Source organism: Megascapheus bottae, chromosome 13 (genome assembly GCF_031878675.1).
Source record: "Megascapheus bottae isolate mThoBot1 chromosome 13, mThoBot2.hap1, whole genome shotgun sequence".
Taxonomy (NCBI): Eukaryota; Metazoa; Chordata; class Mammalia; order Rodentia; family Geomyidae; genus Megascapheus; species Megascapheus bottae.
In genome coordinates, this window is record NC_143521.1 from 6,980,161 (window position 1) to 6,996,954 (window position 16,794).

The window sequence follows — 16,794 nt, forward strand, 5'->3', positions numbered from 1 at the left end:
ATGTTTAACCTCCCAAAAGTCAGTCCTTTTCCTGAGTCTCCTTAGTTGTGGGGAAAATAGTAGCTCCCTAAACTGCTTGATCAACCCTGGGTGAGTTATTAGAAGACTTTTAATGTGTCTTCAGAAGCTCTTGGGCCCATATCATTTTCTCACAGGCTGGCTCCAAGGTAGAACGTGGAGGATTAAAAGAGAAGTTAGAGAAACAAGAGTAAAAGGAAAAGTAAAATTACTTCAGCAGGCATAATCCCAAACTTCCTACCAAGTGAGCTTCACCATGGGGCCATTGTGCCCTCTTGTGGTCTCCTGTGCCAAAAGGCTGTTTCGTGTTAGCAAAGCACACATTTCAGTTCTAAACGTGTATTTCAAATCTTTGACCTGTCATCTTATACTCTTTTCCCCTCAGGACTTGCCCTTGATAATATCCCTCAAGAGACTTGGCCTAGGTTTCACAATCACCAAGTGGGTTTACATTTGAAGCTCAAGACTGGAACAATGGCGTGCATTCCTTGTGTCGTCATTCCAGTTCTGCTCTGGATCTTCAAAAAATTCCTGGAACCATACTTTTACCCTCTGGTCTCCCCTTTTGGTGGCTGTATATGGCCTAAAAAAGCTATACAAGAAGCCACCAATAAAAATAAAGGCACAGTAGGCTGCAAGGATTCAGACACAAATGGATTACCAACACAAGGACTAACAGAAATCTCTACTAAAAAGAAAGACTAATGTCTTATTCCCCAAAGGATCTCAGTTGTTTGAAAAATGGACCTGATGATATGATGCATCTTGTTTTTAGTTGTCTCTGACCTTTTTCTCTGCGACTAGAATTCTGGATAGACAGTTCAGATACTTACCTGGTACTAATCAGGAAATACATGGTATTTATATTTAAAATGAACTTAGTTGTATTTAGTGACCTCATTACTGAGTTCCTTGCCCATTAAGCTAGTTCTCATTCCCTTGTTCCTATTTTAATCATATGAATAAGTAGGAGCTTTGTGCCAGTGGACCCTCTACTTAAAATCTTTGGGCCTTTAGCATTTGTTCAAATGAATTTGTCATTTGCTGTAAAAAAAAAAATCCCTCAAAAAAAAAAACAAGTTTGAAGTGGTTCATAAAGAAGAGATGGCGATTTTATTAGTTCACAGAAAAAGAGATGGTGGAGAAATAAATGCAGGTCAAGAACTTGATGTGTGGCTGTCAGAGACATAACTTGTGGCTCTTCCCTTAGACCTCTTCAGGTTAGCTACAGTGAAATCATTTAGCTCTCCTCCAAATACACTCGTAAATTTGTTGCTGTGATATTGTACAGTCACCCAATAATGTGAAGACGTGGCTAAGGTAAGTGAAGGGTCTTTATGACAAGGATGCCTGTTCTGTGGCTTTTGTGTATTAAATATCAGCATCTTTAAGTTGGGGATATATTGTTCTACTGACATATTAACCTTATCGTCTAGTCTACTAATTGTTAGCATATATTCTTATTATGTATTCTAGCTAAGTAGGGAGCATTCAGAAAAGAAGTGTGCGCTGTCTACACTTACAAAGTTTGCAGCAGTCTTAATGTACCTTCTTTAATTCCATCTTAGGTTTGACATCCTATCAGATTCTTTCTTTTTTTTCTATCAGATTCTTTCTTTTAGAAGATGTTTATTTGGACAGAAAAGTCCAAATAAACATAAATGTATTTTGAAGATATTTCTTCTCCTTCCATAAGCATTAGTTTAGTTCAAGGATGTGTTCTTTTGGTTGTTTTTGTTTTTCTTAAATAATTTATTAACATTGATTTTTACGTCATTTTTCAAATGACGTGTTTAACAAACAAATATTCAAGAAGGGAATCTTTATATACAATCACTGACACTTAGATTTTAGAACATAATCAAAATTAGGCTGAGGGTTTGTATGTCATAGATACATATTAATCGATGTAATAAAACATTATGTCTATAGAGCCACACATTTTTCTGTCTATATAGTTGTGTTTATATTTCCAGTACCATGTCCATAGCATTGGGTATGCAACTATTGAGTCCTCGCTCTTGCATTGTTTGGATCTAATAGCCACATATTAGGGATACCATGCGCCTTTTGTTCCTTTGGTCTTGAGTTGTCTCACTCAACATGATTCACTCTAGATTCATCCCTTTTGGATGTTTTTGAGACAAAATTTTCTTCCTCAAAATGTACTTAGCCAGAACAAACTTTAATGCAAGGTTGAAAGTATAGTGGTTATCCGTTATCTGTTAGAGTGGTACTTATCAATACCACCTGGCTCTTAGTCCCTCTGCGATATTTTTTTTTCCTCCCCATGATTTTAGTTTGCTTTTGTTTTCATGCTATCCATGCCTATTCTATCCTGCCTCAGAAAGGCTCTTGGAACACAATATTGGGTTTAATTAATTAGTTAAAGAATTAATGAATCCTTTAACATTTGAGTTTTCCAAATAAGTTATTCAAAAATTTGCTAAAATCAAACTCTAAAACATTCCTCAATTGAAAATAGAGGAAGTGGGATTGTGACTCAAAGTGGTAGAGCACTAGCCTTGAGCTGAAGTGCTCAGATTCAGTGCCCAACACAGAGTTCAAGCCCTACAACCACTACCAATAACAACAAAAATAGAAAATATGCATATACATGGACCTAGAAGAGTATGGTTCCAGTGATATCGTGATTGACAAGCAAGTGCAAGGCTTTGAGATCACACTCCAATACCCACACACACAAATACACACACACACACACACACACACACACACACACACACACACAACACACACACACACACAGAGGTTGAAATAACTATATTTTTTGCTTATTATTTTGAAACAAGATTATGTTTGAGATTTACATTTTATTAACAGCACAATAACATTTTAAATAGGCTGAATATTTTAATTATTCTATATTGTTAAAATAATTTTAAATTATTTTGTTTTTAAATGACAGTTATTCTGGAAGTCATTCAGTTAAAAGACCCTCATAGCAAAGTCAGCGATATAGAAATGTTTTGTATCATTTTATTTCACTAGAATTTTATTTATTCTGGACTTCAGAACCTTATTAGTTATCATCACATTTTCCTCAGTTATCCTAACTAAAATCCTACAGCCTCTTTTATATAAATGATCTGTAAAAAAAAAAAAAGAATCAAAATCTGAAGGTAAGAGTTGATTATTGTGGTTCTGTCTCAGGTGAGACAAAACCTCTAAAGTTATTGATGGCCACTTGAAGAGCTTTCCTCATCCTCTTCATTGTAGAATATTGAGGCAGGTCTAGAATATTATGACAAGTCAGTGATCTCAGTGAGTCATTTTCACTGAAAGTTGTAGGACAGCGAAATACTATTCTGGTAACACTTAGATTTCTCACAGACAGTCTGTCATTTCCTGTAAGAAACACTGGAGAAGAATAAAATTTGATTAAAATAGTTCATAGAGGAAAATTTCAAATAAAAAGGAAGATAATGATTTTCCATAAAGGTTGATTATATATGATTGTACGGCAAGAAAGAAATACATGAGGCCAGGTAGAATACACAAAATCAGGACATTTGGTTTTGGTTCTTTATGAGTCATAATCTAGTGGTAGAGAAAATATATACAAGAAAATACAAAAGCAAATATAAGAAAGTGTAATTGAGTTCCACTATAAATATGAAGGACTGAGAGTCAGTGCAGGACTTCACTGAGGTCATACTCAGGTCGTTTTGGCTAGTTTTCTAAAAGAGCAATCAGGTGAATCTTCAAATGTTCAGGACAAAACAAAGAGGAGTAACTTTAGCTCAGAGCACTTAGAAAGGGAGTAGAGAGGCAATTATCAATCAGATCACAGAGACAGTCACAGCTGAACATCTGAACTGTACCTCTACATGCCTGCCCCCTGAAAATGGACCTCAAAACATAGTCAATCTTTATTGACCTATTGTTGACAACTTGACAGAAATATAATTGGACTCTTTCTTCTAAACTATGCAGAGATTGTGATCAATCCTTTTCTTGCAAGCTTCTGAATTTTTACCAACACTATCCTAACTCCCAACTAACATGCAATCCAACACCCATTTGCAGTTAAAAGTTAGGAATATAGAGACTTTGGTAAAATTTTATATGTTCAAGATTGCTTGAGGGGAGGGAAATGGGTACCAAGACATGTGAAAGGGTATCAATGTATGTGAATTAATGCACCTTCTATCTGGCAAATATCATGTAACCCTTTTATTAATTACAATAAAAAATATAAAAAAGATTGCTTGAATAAAGTCAGAGCAGTGGCTCAAGCATTTACTTGGGAGTCTGAGTGAACAGGCTACATTTAGAAGCTAGCAAAGCATTAACAAGACCTCATCTCAACAAAAATTTGAGGATAGGTGGCATATATCTGCCATCCTATGACACTGAGAAGTATAAAATAGAAGGCTCAAGGTACAGGCTAGCCTAGGCAAAATATAACCAGAACAAAAAGGACTAGAGGTGTGACTGAAACCATAGAGCATCTGCCTAGACACAACCTAAGGACTGAAGATGAGAGATTGACTGGGTGCTGGTGGCTCACACTTGTAACACTAGTTACTCAAAGGCTGAGATCTGAGGATATCAACTCAAAACCAGCCAAGTTAGGAAGTTTTTATTATTCTCATTTCCAATTGACCAGTCAAAGGCCAGAATAGGAGAAGAGGCTGACATGGTAGGGTGCTAACCTTGTGCAAAAAAAGCTAAGGGACAACATCCAGGCTCTGAGTTCAAGCCCCTGTACCTGGCACTAAATCAATCAACAAATCAATCAATCAATCAACTAGAGATAAGACTGGTCAATGTAGCAAAGATAATAAAATAGCAATGTGTCTAATATTTTTATTGATGGAAGACAGTTTAAGTAAGAAATATAATGCTGTCTTAGAAGCAGGGAGTCTGGGTTCTATTTGTTCTGTCCTTGGTACCTATAACCTACTATTAATATGCCCTACATATGACCTACTATTAGTACATGTAATCTATTGTTAATAGACATGACCCACCATTTAAAATGACTTCATAAACTATTTTTTAATTTTTAATTTTATTGTCTGGGTAATGAATAGAGAGATTACAGTTATATTCATTGGGTAATAGGTTCATTACTTCTTGCACAGTGATACCCTCTTCATGTTTTTGTTCCCGTTTCTCTCCCCTCACCCCCTCCCAATCATCTTGTTTTCTCCCATTCCCTTCCCTATTTCAAATAAACAAATAAATGTACATACAATAGACCAGATAACAAAGGTCAGATTGAGTAACTACATGAAATTAACCATAAGAGAAAAAAGAGAAAAGAAATTACATAGTACATTAAGAACAGTAATCACAAAGATAAACCTCTTGTTTTTATATCCTAGAGTTCATTCAAAAAGATATGGTACTTATACACAATGGAATTCTATGCTACCATCAGAAAGAATGACATCGCCCCATTTGTAAGGAAATGGAAAGACTTGGAAAATAATCTTATTAAGTGAAGTAAACCAGACCCAAAGGAACCCAGGCTCAATAGTTTCCCTACTTTGTAATAATTAGTGAACATCTAAGATTCTCCTAGCAGACTTATCAACTATTGTAATACTTACAGAGAAATTTTTTCTTTTCAGCCAACGATAACTTGTGGAAAGCGACCCAGAACAACCGTATAGTGGGATGTGATTTGTCATATCCTGACGTATACACTGAATTCTTGAGAGAAAGAGGACAAAAAATAGTCTTTAAGAGAAATATGCAAAAGTTATTTGGAAAAGACAGATGTACTATAGAGATCACACCTACCATTTCAAACTGTTTCCAGTCATAATCAGTATTTCCAATGATTGCTGTCTTTAATTCTTCAGGCCTGAAGAATTGAACTGTTTTCCAGTCACAGAGCTTATAAAATCCTCTATGAAATTCCTCATAAATTGTCTTCATCGAGTCATTGAAAATATAATCAACATACTTAGAAACATACTCTTTCCTTGTGGGAAAAAACAAAAAGAAGCCAATGACATGCATTACCAGTGGATAACAAAGTCTCTACTTTGCTCTTTTTTATTTTTATCACTTCTCCTGGTGAAAAAATGTCTATTTCTGATGATATAAAAGTCTGGTCAGCTAGCAGAGGGAATGCTACAGACTATAAATAAAAGGACTGGCATTGTATGCCTACGTTTACTTCCTGGAGTCCAGAAGATTTTTTTAAAGCATTGATCTGAACAAACCCATCATAAATTTAAAATGCCAAAAGTCAAACATGCATTTAATATGTGTTATCACCATACTAAATGTAATAGTTTAGCGATGCTGTTCATTGGAGAGTATCAGATGCTGTCCTTTCTGCTTGCAGCATCCTATTCTGCTTCCTTATCAGTCACCAAATGCCCAGCTACCGCAGTCAGAGGCACACATTGCCAGCCCAGGATAAGGTTGAAAGAAAAAAAAATGGAGTATAGTTTCTATTAAGTGCACGATACTTTCACACTATTGTTAAGCTGAACCATTCTAAGTCATTCTTCTGCTTAAAATCTTCCAAAGATTTCACCTTTATTATGGACCTTGACTTCCTCCCACCATCTGTCCCAGCAGCTCTGTGCCTTCTTTCAGCTCTCAGTTTACATTTCTGTCACATATATATTATAATAGAATGTATTATTTTTATTGGTGTCTACTAATTGCACAAAGTAAGGAATTTCAAATGATATTCCCGTCCATTTCTTCATTTTAATCTCAAAATATTATTTTTAAGTGAACATTGTATTTCCTGTTTACCTGTTTTCCCTCTCTGTTAGTTGTCAGACTTTGATCTGGCTATGATGCTTTGGGGGTTGGTCATTCTGTCTCTCTCAATCTCCCCTCTCCCAACATTGGTCACTTTGTGGGGATTTATTTATTTATTTATTTATTTATTTATTTATTTATTGCCAGTCCTGGGCTTGCACTCAGGGCCTGAGCACTGTCTTTGGGCTTTCTCAAGGCTAGAGCTCTACCACTTGAGCCTCAGCACCACTTTTGGCTTTTTTCTATGTATGTGGTACTGAGGAATCAAACCTGGGTCTTCATGCATGCCAGGCAAGCACTCTACCATGAGGCCAAACTCCTGGCCCTGTGGGGAGTTTTTTCTGCATGATTTGCCCTATAGCATATAGATCTCACTGTGGGACCAATTGCCTGAAGCCAAGTGTTACAGTTTAGGTAAAGTTCGGGGACAGGACTATAGCCTAAGGGTAGAGTGTTTGCCTAGCATGCACAAAGCCCTAAGTTCAATTCCTCAGTACCACATACACAGAAAAAGCCAGAAGTGGTACTGTGGCTCCTGTGGCACAGTGATAGCCTTGAGCAAAAGTGTTCAAAGACAGTGACCAGGCCTGAGTTTAAGACCCAGGGACTTCTACCTAATTCTGGTGCTTAAAGATGAGGTCTTTGAAGGGTAGTTAGAATCACAGAACTTATCACAAGGACCCCCAAGATTAAACCCTGAGTGAAGAAGACCAAAAGAGAACTACTCCCTGAACCGTTTTTCTTTATTAAGCTACCTAGTATCAGGTATTTCCTTCTAGTAATGAAATAGTAGTCTACATTAGCCTGATAGTTACTGCAGACATTTTCACAAGAAGCATGTTTGTTCTAACCATGTGTTTAACAACCCATTTTCTGAAAGGAAGGGAAGACAAAGGCTGGAGAGAAGGAATAGAGAAAGGGAAGGAGGGAAGGAGGGAGAAAAGGAAAAAGAAGGGGGAAGTAAAAAGAGAGGAGAGAGAGGAAAAGGAGAAGAGGAAATGAAAGAGGAGGAGGGAGAGAAGGGGGAGGGGGAAGAAGAAGGGGGAAAGGAGAAGAAGAAGAAGAAGAAGAAGAAGAAGAAGAAGAAGAAGAAGAAGAAGAAGAAGAAGAAGAAGAGGAGGAGGAGGAGGAGGAGGAGGAGGAGGAGGAGGAGGAGGAGGAGGAGGAGGAGGAGGAGGAGGAGGAGGAGGAGGAAAAAGAAAGAGAAAGAAAGAAAGAAAGAAAGAAAGAAAGAAAGAAAGAAAGAAAGAAGAGGAGGAGAAGAAGGAGGAGGGGGAGGTGGGGGAGGAGGGAGGAGAGAAGAAGAGCCACCTCATTGGTAGCATTTGTCGGTTTCTATGGTGCATCCATTTCCTCTAAGGCTGACTTCATGCTACAAGAGTTCTGACAATAAACTACAATTCTTTCTGAAAACTTAGTTCTTAGATGTTGCTATCAGCTATCTGCAGCTTCCCATTAGTAATCTTAGTTCCTTGGATGGCTTCAATTTTCCTCAGGGTTCTCAGCCCTACCTGAATATCACATTACATGATGATTTCGGTAGATGCTTTCTACTCCGCTAGAATTTAAACTTCACATTTTTCTTTTTCATGGTTGTATCTTTTGTTTCCACAATAGGGCAATAAGGTCTTGTACAGAAGTAGTCTGTGAAACATACACATACATACATACATACACACACACACACACACACACACACACAAATACATATATACATAGTGCAGATCCTGGGACTTGAACTTGGGTTCTGGGTACTGTCTTGAGCTTTTTTCCTCAAGGCTATTTTTCTACCACTTGAGTCATAGCTCCACTTCTGGCTTTTTTTATATAATTAATTGGAAATAAAAGTCTCACTGGCTTTCTTTTCTGGGCTGGTATTGGACTACAATCCTTAGGTTTCACCCTCCAAAGTAGCTAGGATTACAAATATAAGCCACTGGCACCCAGTTGAAAAATACTTAATTCTGATTCCTTTGTCCCCTTCTTTTACACTATAATTTATTTATCTTTCTGAAAGAGAAGGAGCTAAACTACTCATCTAATAAGAACATATTTTGTAAACTACAATCACAAATATCTTATGTATATTAAAATGAGTATGTACATCTCATAACTTACTTGTTGGTTTGGTTCACAGGTATAGATTTTCCATTTGTTACTAAATCAGCAGTATTTTCATCCCAGTATATCTGTAACCAAAATGTTTTCAGGTATCAAACATAAAAGCAAGTCTGAATAATCAATAATCTATGAGATATTATTCCTATAATGGCTTATAACTACTTTTTCTTATAAAATTTTAAACAACTAGAGTCAATTGTTTATGTTGCTCATCTTTAAAAATAGATAGCAAGCCAGGCGTGATGGCTCACACTTGGAATCTTAGCTTCTCTGGAGGCTGAGATCTGAGGATCAAGATTCAAAACCTGCCCAGGCACAAAAATACCTGAGACTCTTATCTCTAATTAACCTCTAGAAAATGGGAAGTGGGGCCTGGCTCAAGGGTAGGGAGGTAGCCTTGAGCTGAAGAGCTCTGGGACAGTGTCCAGGCCAAGTTCAAGCCCCACGAACCACCAAAAATTAACTAAATAAATAAAATAAAAGCCAGGCACTGCCGGGTCATGCCTATAATTCTTTTATAATATAATTTTATAATATAATTCTTCTATAGTATCTTTTAGGGGCATCTACAGATATAAATTATCAAATGATAAGTAAATTAGAGGGGAATTTTCTACAGTACAAAAGTAAATAGTCTATCAAAAGTATGGGCCCCCATATGTATAAGATTCTGTATTAAAAATAATTTAATACAGGGCTAGGTATGTAGCTCAGTTTCACACACTTGCCCAGTACCCATGAATCCTTGAGTTTCCTCCCAGTGGCTTTCCCCCCACCCCAACAAACAGATTAAAGTAAAACTATGATCAAACTCATTATTACTCACAGAAAAATAAACCATAGCATCAGTATCATCCATTTTCTGACTGAGAATTACTTGTAGATTCCTAGAAAAAAAATTTTGATTTATAAAAGTTGCATTTGTTGATCTCATAACAAAAGTCCCATGGGAAAGAATAACAGAAATGTGTCGACTGCAGTGTAATTTTCTCTCTTTCACTCGCCCACCATTCTTCCTGGTGTCTTCCCTGTTCAGTTTCATCAGCTGGACTACTTACTCCCTCCAGACTACCAGTGACCATTACATACAGAGCTTCCTTCCTCCTCTACAGCAGGAATTCTGAGCTAGGCAGGATTGTGCCTCCTGGTGGGGATATGGAAAAGTCTGGAAACACCTTTATCTTCACCATGAAGGGGGAGGGTAACTACTTGCATCTCAGGGATGCTGAACCCTCAAGATGCTAAATATTCCACAATCTCCAGGAAGGCCCCTCACCAGACAGTCTTAAACAGCCTGGGGGCTGGGTAAACTCAACAATCATTAGCTTGCCACACATAAGGCCCTAACACCTTAAAAACAAAGCAGTAGGGGTCGGGAGTTTGGCCTAGTGATAGAGTGTTTGCCTAGCATGAGCGAAGACCCAGGTATGATTCCTTGGTACCACATACATAGAAAGAAAAAAAAAAACTGGAAGTGGTGCTGGGGCTCAAGTGGTAGAGCTCTAGTCTTGAGAAAGTCCAAGGACAGTGTTTGGCCCTGAGCTCAAGCCCAGGGCTGGCAAAAAAAAAAAGAAGCAATGAACAAAATATGGAGCCCCACTTATCATTTCTCTAGATTGTATGTACTTGCAACCTTTGTTTCTTTTCAGCCTTGTAAGCAGTTCTAGTATTGAGATGAAATGCAGCATTTTGACCCCTTGATTTTATATATAGACATTTCAACTCACCTCAGTATAAATAAAAATCTATTGAAGCTAAAAAAAAAATATATATATATATGGAGCCCCAAATCCCAAGATTGCCAAAATTGGGAAACTCTCTACTCAGGTTAATCTCACTATATTCTCCCTTGTCTACTTGAGAAGATGATTCTTTTTCCCTAACTTGTCGTTGTAAGTGTATTTGTAGAAAAAAAAATGCCATCTCATTCTTGCACTTTCAGTAACTAGTGAAGCAGAGCATGCTTTCAGTTTGTGATTAGCAATATCTGGGTCCACACTTTTATCACCATCTACAGTCTTACAATGTTGTATAGATACATACCTATGACATAGACCATCAACTGTTCAGAGTAACTATTTCCCACTTTGATCAAGTCAAAAGACCAGGTTAATTTAGATTAGAATAATTCATAACTAGAGGTACATTTGGCTCATCTTCATATTTGAAGGTGAACTCTAAGTTATGCTAAAATTTGAATTCATGAGATTGACCTAGTTTATATGTGTCATTCAGACCACTAGGTACACCCCCAAAAGGAAAACATATTTACTTACTTTCCCACAACAGGACTGAGCTCTTTCAAGTCTTCCAATGATGGCTTTCGGCCTAGAAGTTTCTTATACAGAGCCAGTGGGAATGGAAGATTGGCAGCATTGAAATGTAATAGGGAGAGCCCACATAATATCCCAAAGAGGTAATATTCCTTCTTCTTAAACTTAGGCTGGAAAGAAGAAAAATCTTTCCTGTGATTATTCATATCGATTAGACAAAGGAATACACTAGTAAAGAGAAATATTAGGTTTTTTCTAAAATTACAAAATTGAAACACACAACATGAGAATAGTATTTGAAGTTCTGTCATAGACAGAATAAAATATTTCCTCTATACTTTTCAATGCACATTAACGTTACATGAGTAAATTTATTTTTTCTTACACGTGAAATATCTGAAATATAAAATATATACTCCAAGTCATAAGCTAAGTTTTTCATGATTTAATTTGTGTGGGGGGAGTGGGTCATGGGGCTTAAAATGGGCTTAGACACTGTGGCTGAGCTCTTCAGCTCAAGGCTACTGCCCTACCCCTGGGCCTGGGCATTGTCCCTGAGCTCTTCAGCTCAAGGCTACTGATATGCCCTTGAGCTAAGCCCCACTTCTCATTTTCTAGAGGTTAACTGGAGATAAGAGTCACAGGTTCTTTTGTGCCAGGGCTGGCTTTGAACCTTGATCCTCAGATCTTAGCTTCCTGAATAGCTAAAATTACAGGTGTGAACCACTGCCTGACAGAATTAACATTCTGTTTTAGCTAGGATTACAGGTGTGAGCCACCGTGCCCCGGCAAGAGTTAATTTTATAATGAATACTCTCCTATTTATGACAGAACACTGAGAAAAGAAGTGTGTGTTTTCTCTTCACCTCCAGTCAGTGTCAGTCATATTAGAGTTCTTTAAAAGTTGTCCCTGAGGGGTATCAATGTTTGTGAAGTAATGCACCTTCTACCTGGTAAATATAACTGTAACCCTTCTATTAATTACAGTTTTAAAAAGTTGTCCCTTTAGACCAGGAGTGTAGCTTAATGGTAGAATGCTTGCCTCCCATACACAAAGTCCTGGGTTCAATTCCTCGGTACCGCATACACAAAAAAAGGTGGATGTGGTTCTACGGCTCAAGTGGTAGAGTGCTAGCCATGAGACAGTCCAAGGACAGTGCCCAGGCCCTGAGTTCAAGCAACAGGACTGGTAAAAAAAAAAAAAAAGTTGTATCTTTGGAAACATAGTGCACAACCCACAACCTGGTGGGCTGCTACCAGTGGCCCCTGCTGTCAGAGCCAAGAGTATGGAAGAGGCCCCTAATGTCATGGAAGAGGAGGGAAGAAAGGAAGAAGGAACGAGTCCTGGGTAAGCTGGTGGCATCAATTGGATATGATTTCTGTGTGTCCTCAGTGTGTGTGTGTGTGTTGAAGTCTGGTACTTCCTGTAACAATGTTAATCCATGGTCAGATGTTTAAGAGACAGGGCTGAGTAGGTCATTAGGTCATTGGAGTATGCTTTGAGAAGAGATACACATAGTTTTCAAGGGACTCCAGTTTTTCTCTGGCTTCCTGTCTCATGTAAGCTTTCTGCTTTGAAAATCTTCAACTATAATGCCATCTCCTCTGTACTCCTCACCAGAGCACTGAGGTAGTGTCAGCACCATGTTTTTGAACCTCTAGAACTATGAACTGAGTATCCTTTTCTTTTTTTTATTTAATTTTATTTTATTGCAAAGGCAATGTACAGAAGGATTATAGTCACATAGGTAAAATAATGGGTATATTTCTTGTTACCCCATCCCTTGCTTTTCTTCTACTTCCCCCCCCTACTTCCCAAGTTGGAAAGTTCATTACCAATATACTGTCTTGTATCACTGTTCCATTAGTTCACCCTTTGTCCTTGTTTCACCATTTTGTTATTTCCCTTCCCTTTTCCAAATCAGATAAAGATATATACAAGACATGGGGTATCAGAGTAAAAAACATTGCCTACATGACATAAACCAAAGTGGGGGAGAACTTCATACAGTACATTAAAAACAACAGCATCAACAACAAAACAACTAGCCCCAGGTGATTTGTAACAATCACAATAGCCACACAAAAATTGAATCTGTTGACTTTGCTTATATCTTTGGATGAGAGAAAAACCCTACATCCTTTTGTCTCAGCCATAATCAACCCCATAGAGATACTACCCTGAAAATTCTACGATTTCCAAGTATCCCAGTGCCAGGTTTCCTATCAGCAAGTACCCAACCTTGGGGTCTCAGGGGGTATTAGCCTCCATGATGAATTTACTTCTTAGGATGAGTAGGAGGATAAGTAACTGTGGATCATAATTTTGAAAATGAGCTTAAAAACTACAATGGAGCTTCAACTGGAGCTTTTCCTAAACTAATCAGGGGTTTTTTTGCCCCATAATTCCATAATATGTGATATGTCCCTGGATTCAACTTCATTTGTCACTTAACTGAGACATACCAATTTGAAAAATAATCATCATTTACACTCTATTGCTTAGCCCAGCCACATAGTATATTGCTTAAGAGTAAGGACTTGGCCAGTTGTGATCATACGTGCCTTTAATAACTGCACTAAGGTGGCTGAGGCAGGAGAATGGAGGGTTCCAGGATAGACTATGAAGAAAAAAACCTTCTAGCCTCAAACAAACCAACAAAAAAAAACACAAAACAAAATGGTAAGGGCTTCAGACAGCCCTAACTCGTAGTGTGACGACTATGTGTTAGTTGTATGGACAATTGATTAAATAATTGTGTGCCTCAGTTTCTCTATCTATAAAGTGAGGTAAACCATCCACCACTCAGAAGTGCTGGAAAGTCTAGTTTTCTCTTCTCCACCCCACCTTTGCATCCCTTCAGTCTGTAAATCTCTTTCCTCAACCACCAACACCAAGACTCCACTTGGTCATGATATTCTTTCCAATCACTTCCTTTTTTTATTTCTTCCTGTCTTAACCAAAATCTCTTTTTCTTTTTTTTTGAGAGTCCTGGGGCTTGAACTCAGGGCCTGAGCACTGTCCTTAGGCTTTTTGCTACCACTTGAGCCACAGCACCATTTTCAGCACTTTTTTCTGTGTATGTAGTACCAAGGCATCCAACCCAGGGCTCCATGCATACTAGGCAAGCACTCTATCACTAAGCCATGCTCCTGGCCTCCCAAAGAATCTCTTAAATTCATATATTCCAGGGAGGAAGGGAGGGGTAGAGGGAAAGATGGAGGAAGGAAGAAAAGGAAATTTCAGATAATATTAAACAGACATTATTTGGGCTGTGTAGTTTTATAAGTGTATACATATATCAACACATCAAATGAGACACTGGAAGTGCAGTATATTGTATCTCAGTTAGCTGTCATCAGTGCTTTTCAAGATTTAATATGGGAGCTAGCACTAGTGGTTCATACTTATAACACTAGCTACTAAGCAGGATGGCATATGAGGATCACGGTGTAAAGCCAACCCAGACAGAAAAATCCATAAAACTTGTTTCTCTAATTAACCTCCCAAAATTTAGAAGTGGAGCTGTGGCTCAAGTGGTACAGCACCAGCCTTGATAAAAGAATAACACCCAGGTCCTGAGTTCAGGCAGAGAGAAAGAGAGAGGGGGGAGGGAGAACGGGAGGGAAGGGGGGAGGTAGGGAGGGGAAAAAAAGAGAAAATGAGAAAGAAAAGTGAGAAGAAGTGATGAAAGAGAGAAGGAAGGAAAGAAAGAAGGAAGAAAAGAAAGAAAGAGGGAGAAGGAAGGAAGAAAGGAAGGCAAAAGGAAGGAAGTGAGAGAGAAAAGAGAAAGATAAACGAGAAAGAAAAGTGAAGAGAAATAATGAAAGAAAGGGAGAGAAGGAAGCAGAGAAAGAAGGAGAAAATGAGAGAGAAAGAGGGACAGAGAGAAAGGGAAAGAAGGAAAGAAAGTAAAAGAAAGAGGAGGAAAAAAGGAAGAAAAAAGAGGGAAGGAAGGGAGAGGGAGAGAGAAAATAGAAAAAGAAAAAGAAAAAAATGAGAGAAAGTGAGAAAGAAAGAATGAAAGAGAAAGGAGAGAACGAAAAAGGAAGAAAAAGAAAAAGAGAGGGAAGGAGGGAGAGAAGAAGTGAGGGAGAGAAAGAAGGGAGGGAGGGAGGTGGAAAGAGAGAGGAAGGAAGGAAGGAAGGAAGGGAGAAAGAAAGAGAAAGGAAGAAAGAAAAAGAAAGAGGGAGGGAAAGAGGGGAAGGAAGGAAGGAGGGAAGGAAGGAGGGTGGGGGAGGGGAGAGGAGGGAAAGTAAGGAGAAGGGAGGGAGAGGAGAGGGAGAGGGAAAGAGGGGGGGACGGGGAAGGAACCTGAGAGCCTGAATTAGGCCCTGGATTCATTCTTCAGTAACAAAAAAGATACTGATACACTGACATGTCAGTGAATCACCTGGAGATCTTACAAATACAAGCTCCAACTCTGTAGTTCTTGGCAAAGCCAGCAAATTATGGGAAGGGTTATTTGTTTGTGTGTTTAGATTCAGTATCTAACCATATAGCCAAAGCTGACCTTGAACTTTCAATTTTCCTGACTCAGCCTCAAAAGTGCTGAGATTGCAGGCCTGTGTCACTATGCCTGGCTGGCTTCTGCTTATTCTAAATGTTCCCAGATAGAGACATGGCTGCTGCTGTGAAGCATATGAGTATTTAGCGATTCTGCACAATCCAGTTTTAAATTACACTGTGTAGTTTCATATTGCAGTATAGAACACACTTCTGTTCTGAAAAACTGCAAAAAAATAAAATAAAATAAAAACTTACATTGGTAGGAAACCACATGTAGGGACCATTATCAGGATACATGAACAGTCCATATTTGGGGTTTGTCATCTCTTCAAATATACAATGGAAGAACTCAGAGATGACTCCAGTCTCAGGACGAATTTCATTAATAAAACCAACCTAAGGGGGGAAAAACTCATTTTCAGGCTCTGATTTTAATATGTTGCTTACAACAGGAAGATGAAGGCACAGGGAAAAAGAAAGAAATAGAGAAGAACATTCTGAGTAAAATGTAATACACATACAACTGGAATAACATGCTGAAACCTCTTGGTACAATTAACAAACACACACACACACACACACACACACACACACGACAGGAAAATAAAACAGGCTCTGCTGGTGGCACATTTCAATGGGAGTGGGAGGATAAATGGAGAAAAAAGATAAATATGAGTGGGATGATTACAGTCCACTAATCCTAGGCAGTTTCCCTTTACATTTATGTCATTTGATACTACATATAGAAAGATACTACATATGTCTAGATACTACATATAAGGAAAAAAAAGATTCATGTATCTTTCTGAGCCTATTATGTAATTTATAATGGAAGCACACTTATTTTCTTTTCCAGTCTTGGGGCTTGAACTCAGGGTCTGGGCATTGTCCCCGAGCTTCTTTTGCTCAAGGCTAGCACTCTACCATTTGAGCCACAGGAGTACCTCTGGCATTTTCTGTTTATGTGGTATTGAAGAATCTAACCGAGGTCTTCATGCATGCTCGGCAAGCATTCTACCACCAAGTCACATTCCAAGCCCCTCTTATTTTTTTTTAATTTGTGTTCTTTTTTTATTCTCATTGCCTTGGAGATCTTATCTTCTAATCCTTGTT

General features: G+C 38.2%; 1 protein-coding gene and 1 pseudogene across 1 annotated transcript in view; one reads left to right on the forward strand and one right to left on the reverse strand.

Annotated features, from left to right (window-relative positions):
• The first annotated feature begins 492 nt into the window (after positions 1-492).
• LOC150055464 (UPF0729 protein C18orf32 homolog pseudogene) lies at positions 493-723 on the forward strand (annotated as a pseudogene).
• A 1,136-nt stretch (positions 724-1,859) lies between these two features.
• Herc6 (HECT and RLD domain containing E3 ubiquitin protein ligase family member 6) overlaps positions 1,860-16,794 on the reverse strand; it is a 52,093-nt gene continuing 37,158 nt past the window's right edge. The window contains exons 16-22 of the mRNA XM_090343969.1: positions 15,937-16,077; positions 11,175-11,341; positions 9,725-9,785; positions 8,896-8,966; positions 5,794-5,977; positions 5,601-5,703; positions 1,860-3,399 (exon numbers count right to left, since the gene is read on the reverse strand). Coding sequence (XP_090200095.1) covers positions 3,173-3,399; positions 5,601-5,703; positions 5,794-5,977; positions 8,896-8,966; positions 9,725-9,785; positions 11,175-11,341; positions 15,937-16,077 — 954 coding nt within the window. The 3' untranslated portion in view covers positions 1,860-3,172. The remainder of the gene's footprint in view (positions 3,400-5,600; positions 5,704-5,793; positions 5,978-8,895; positions 8,967-9,724; positions 9,786-11,174; positions 11,342-15,936; positions 16,078-16,794) is intronic.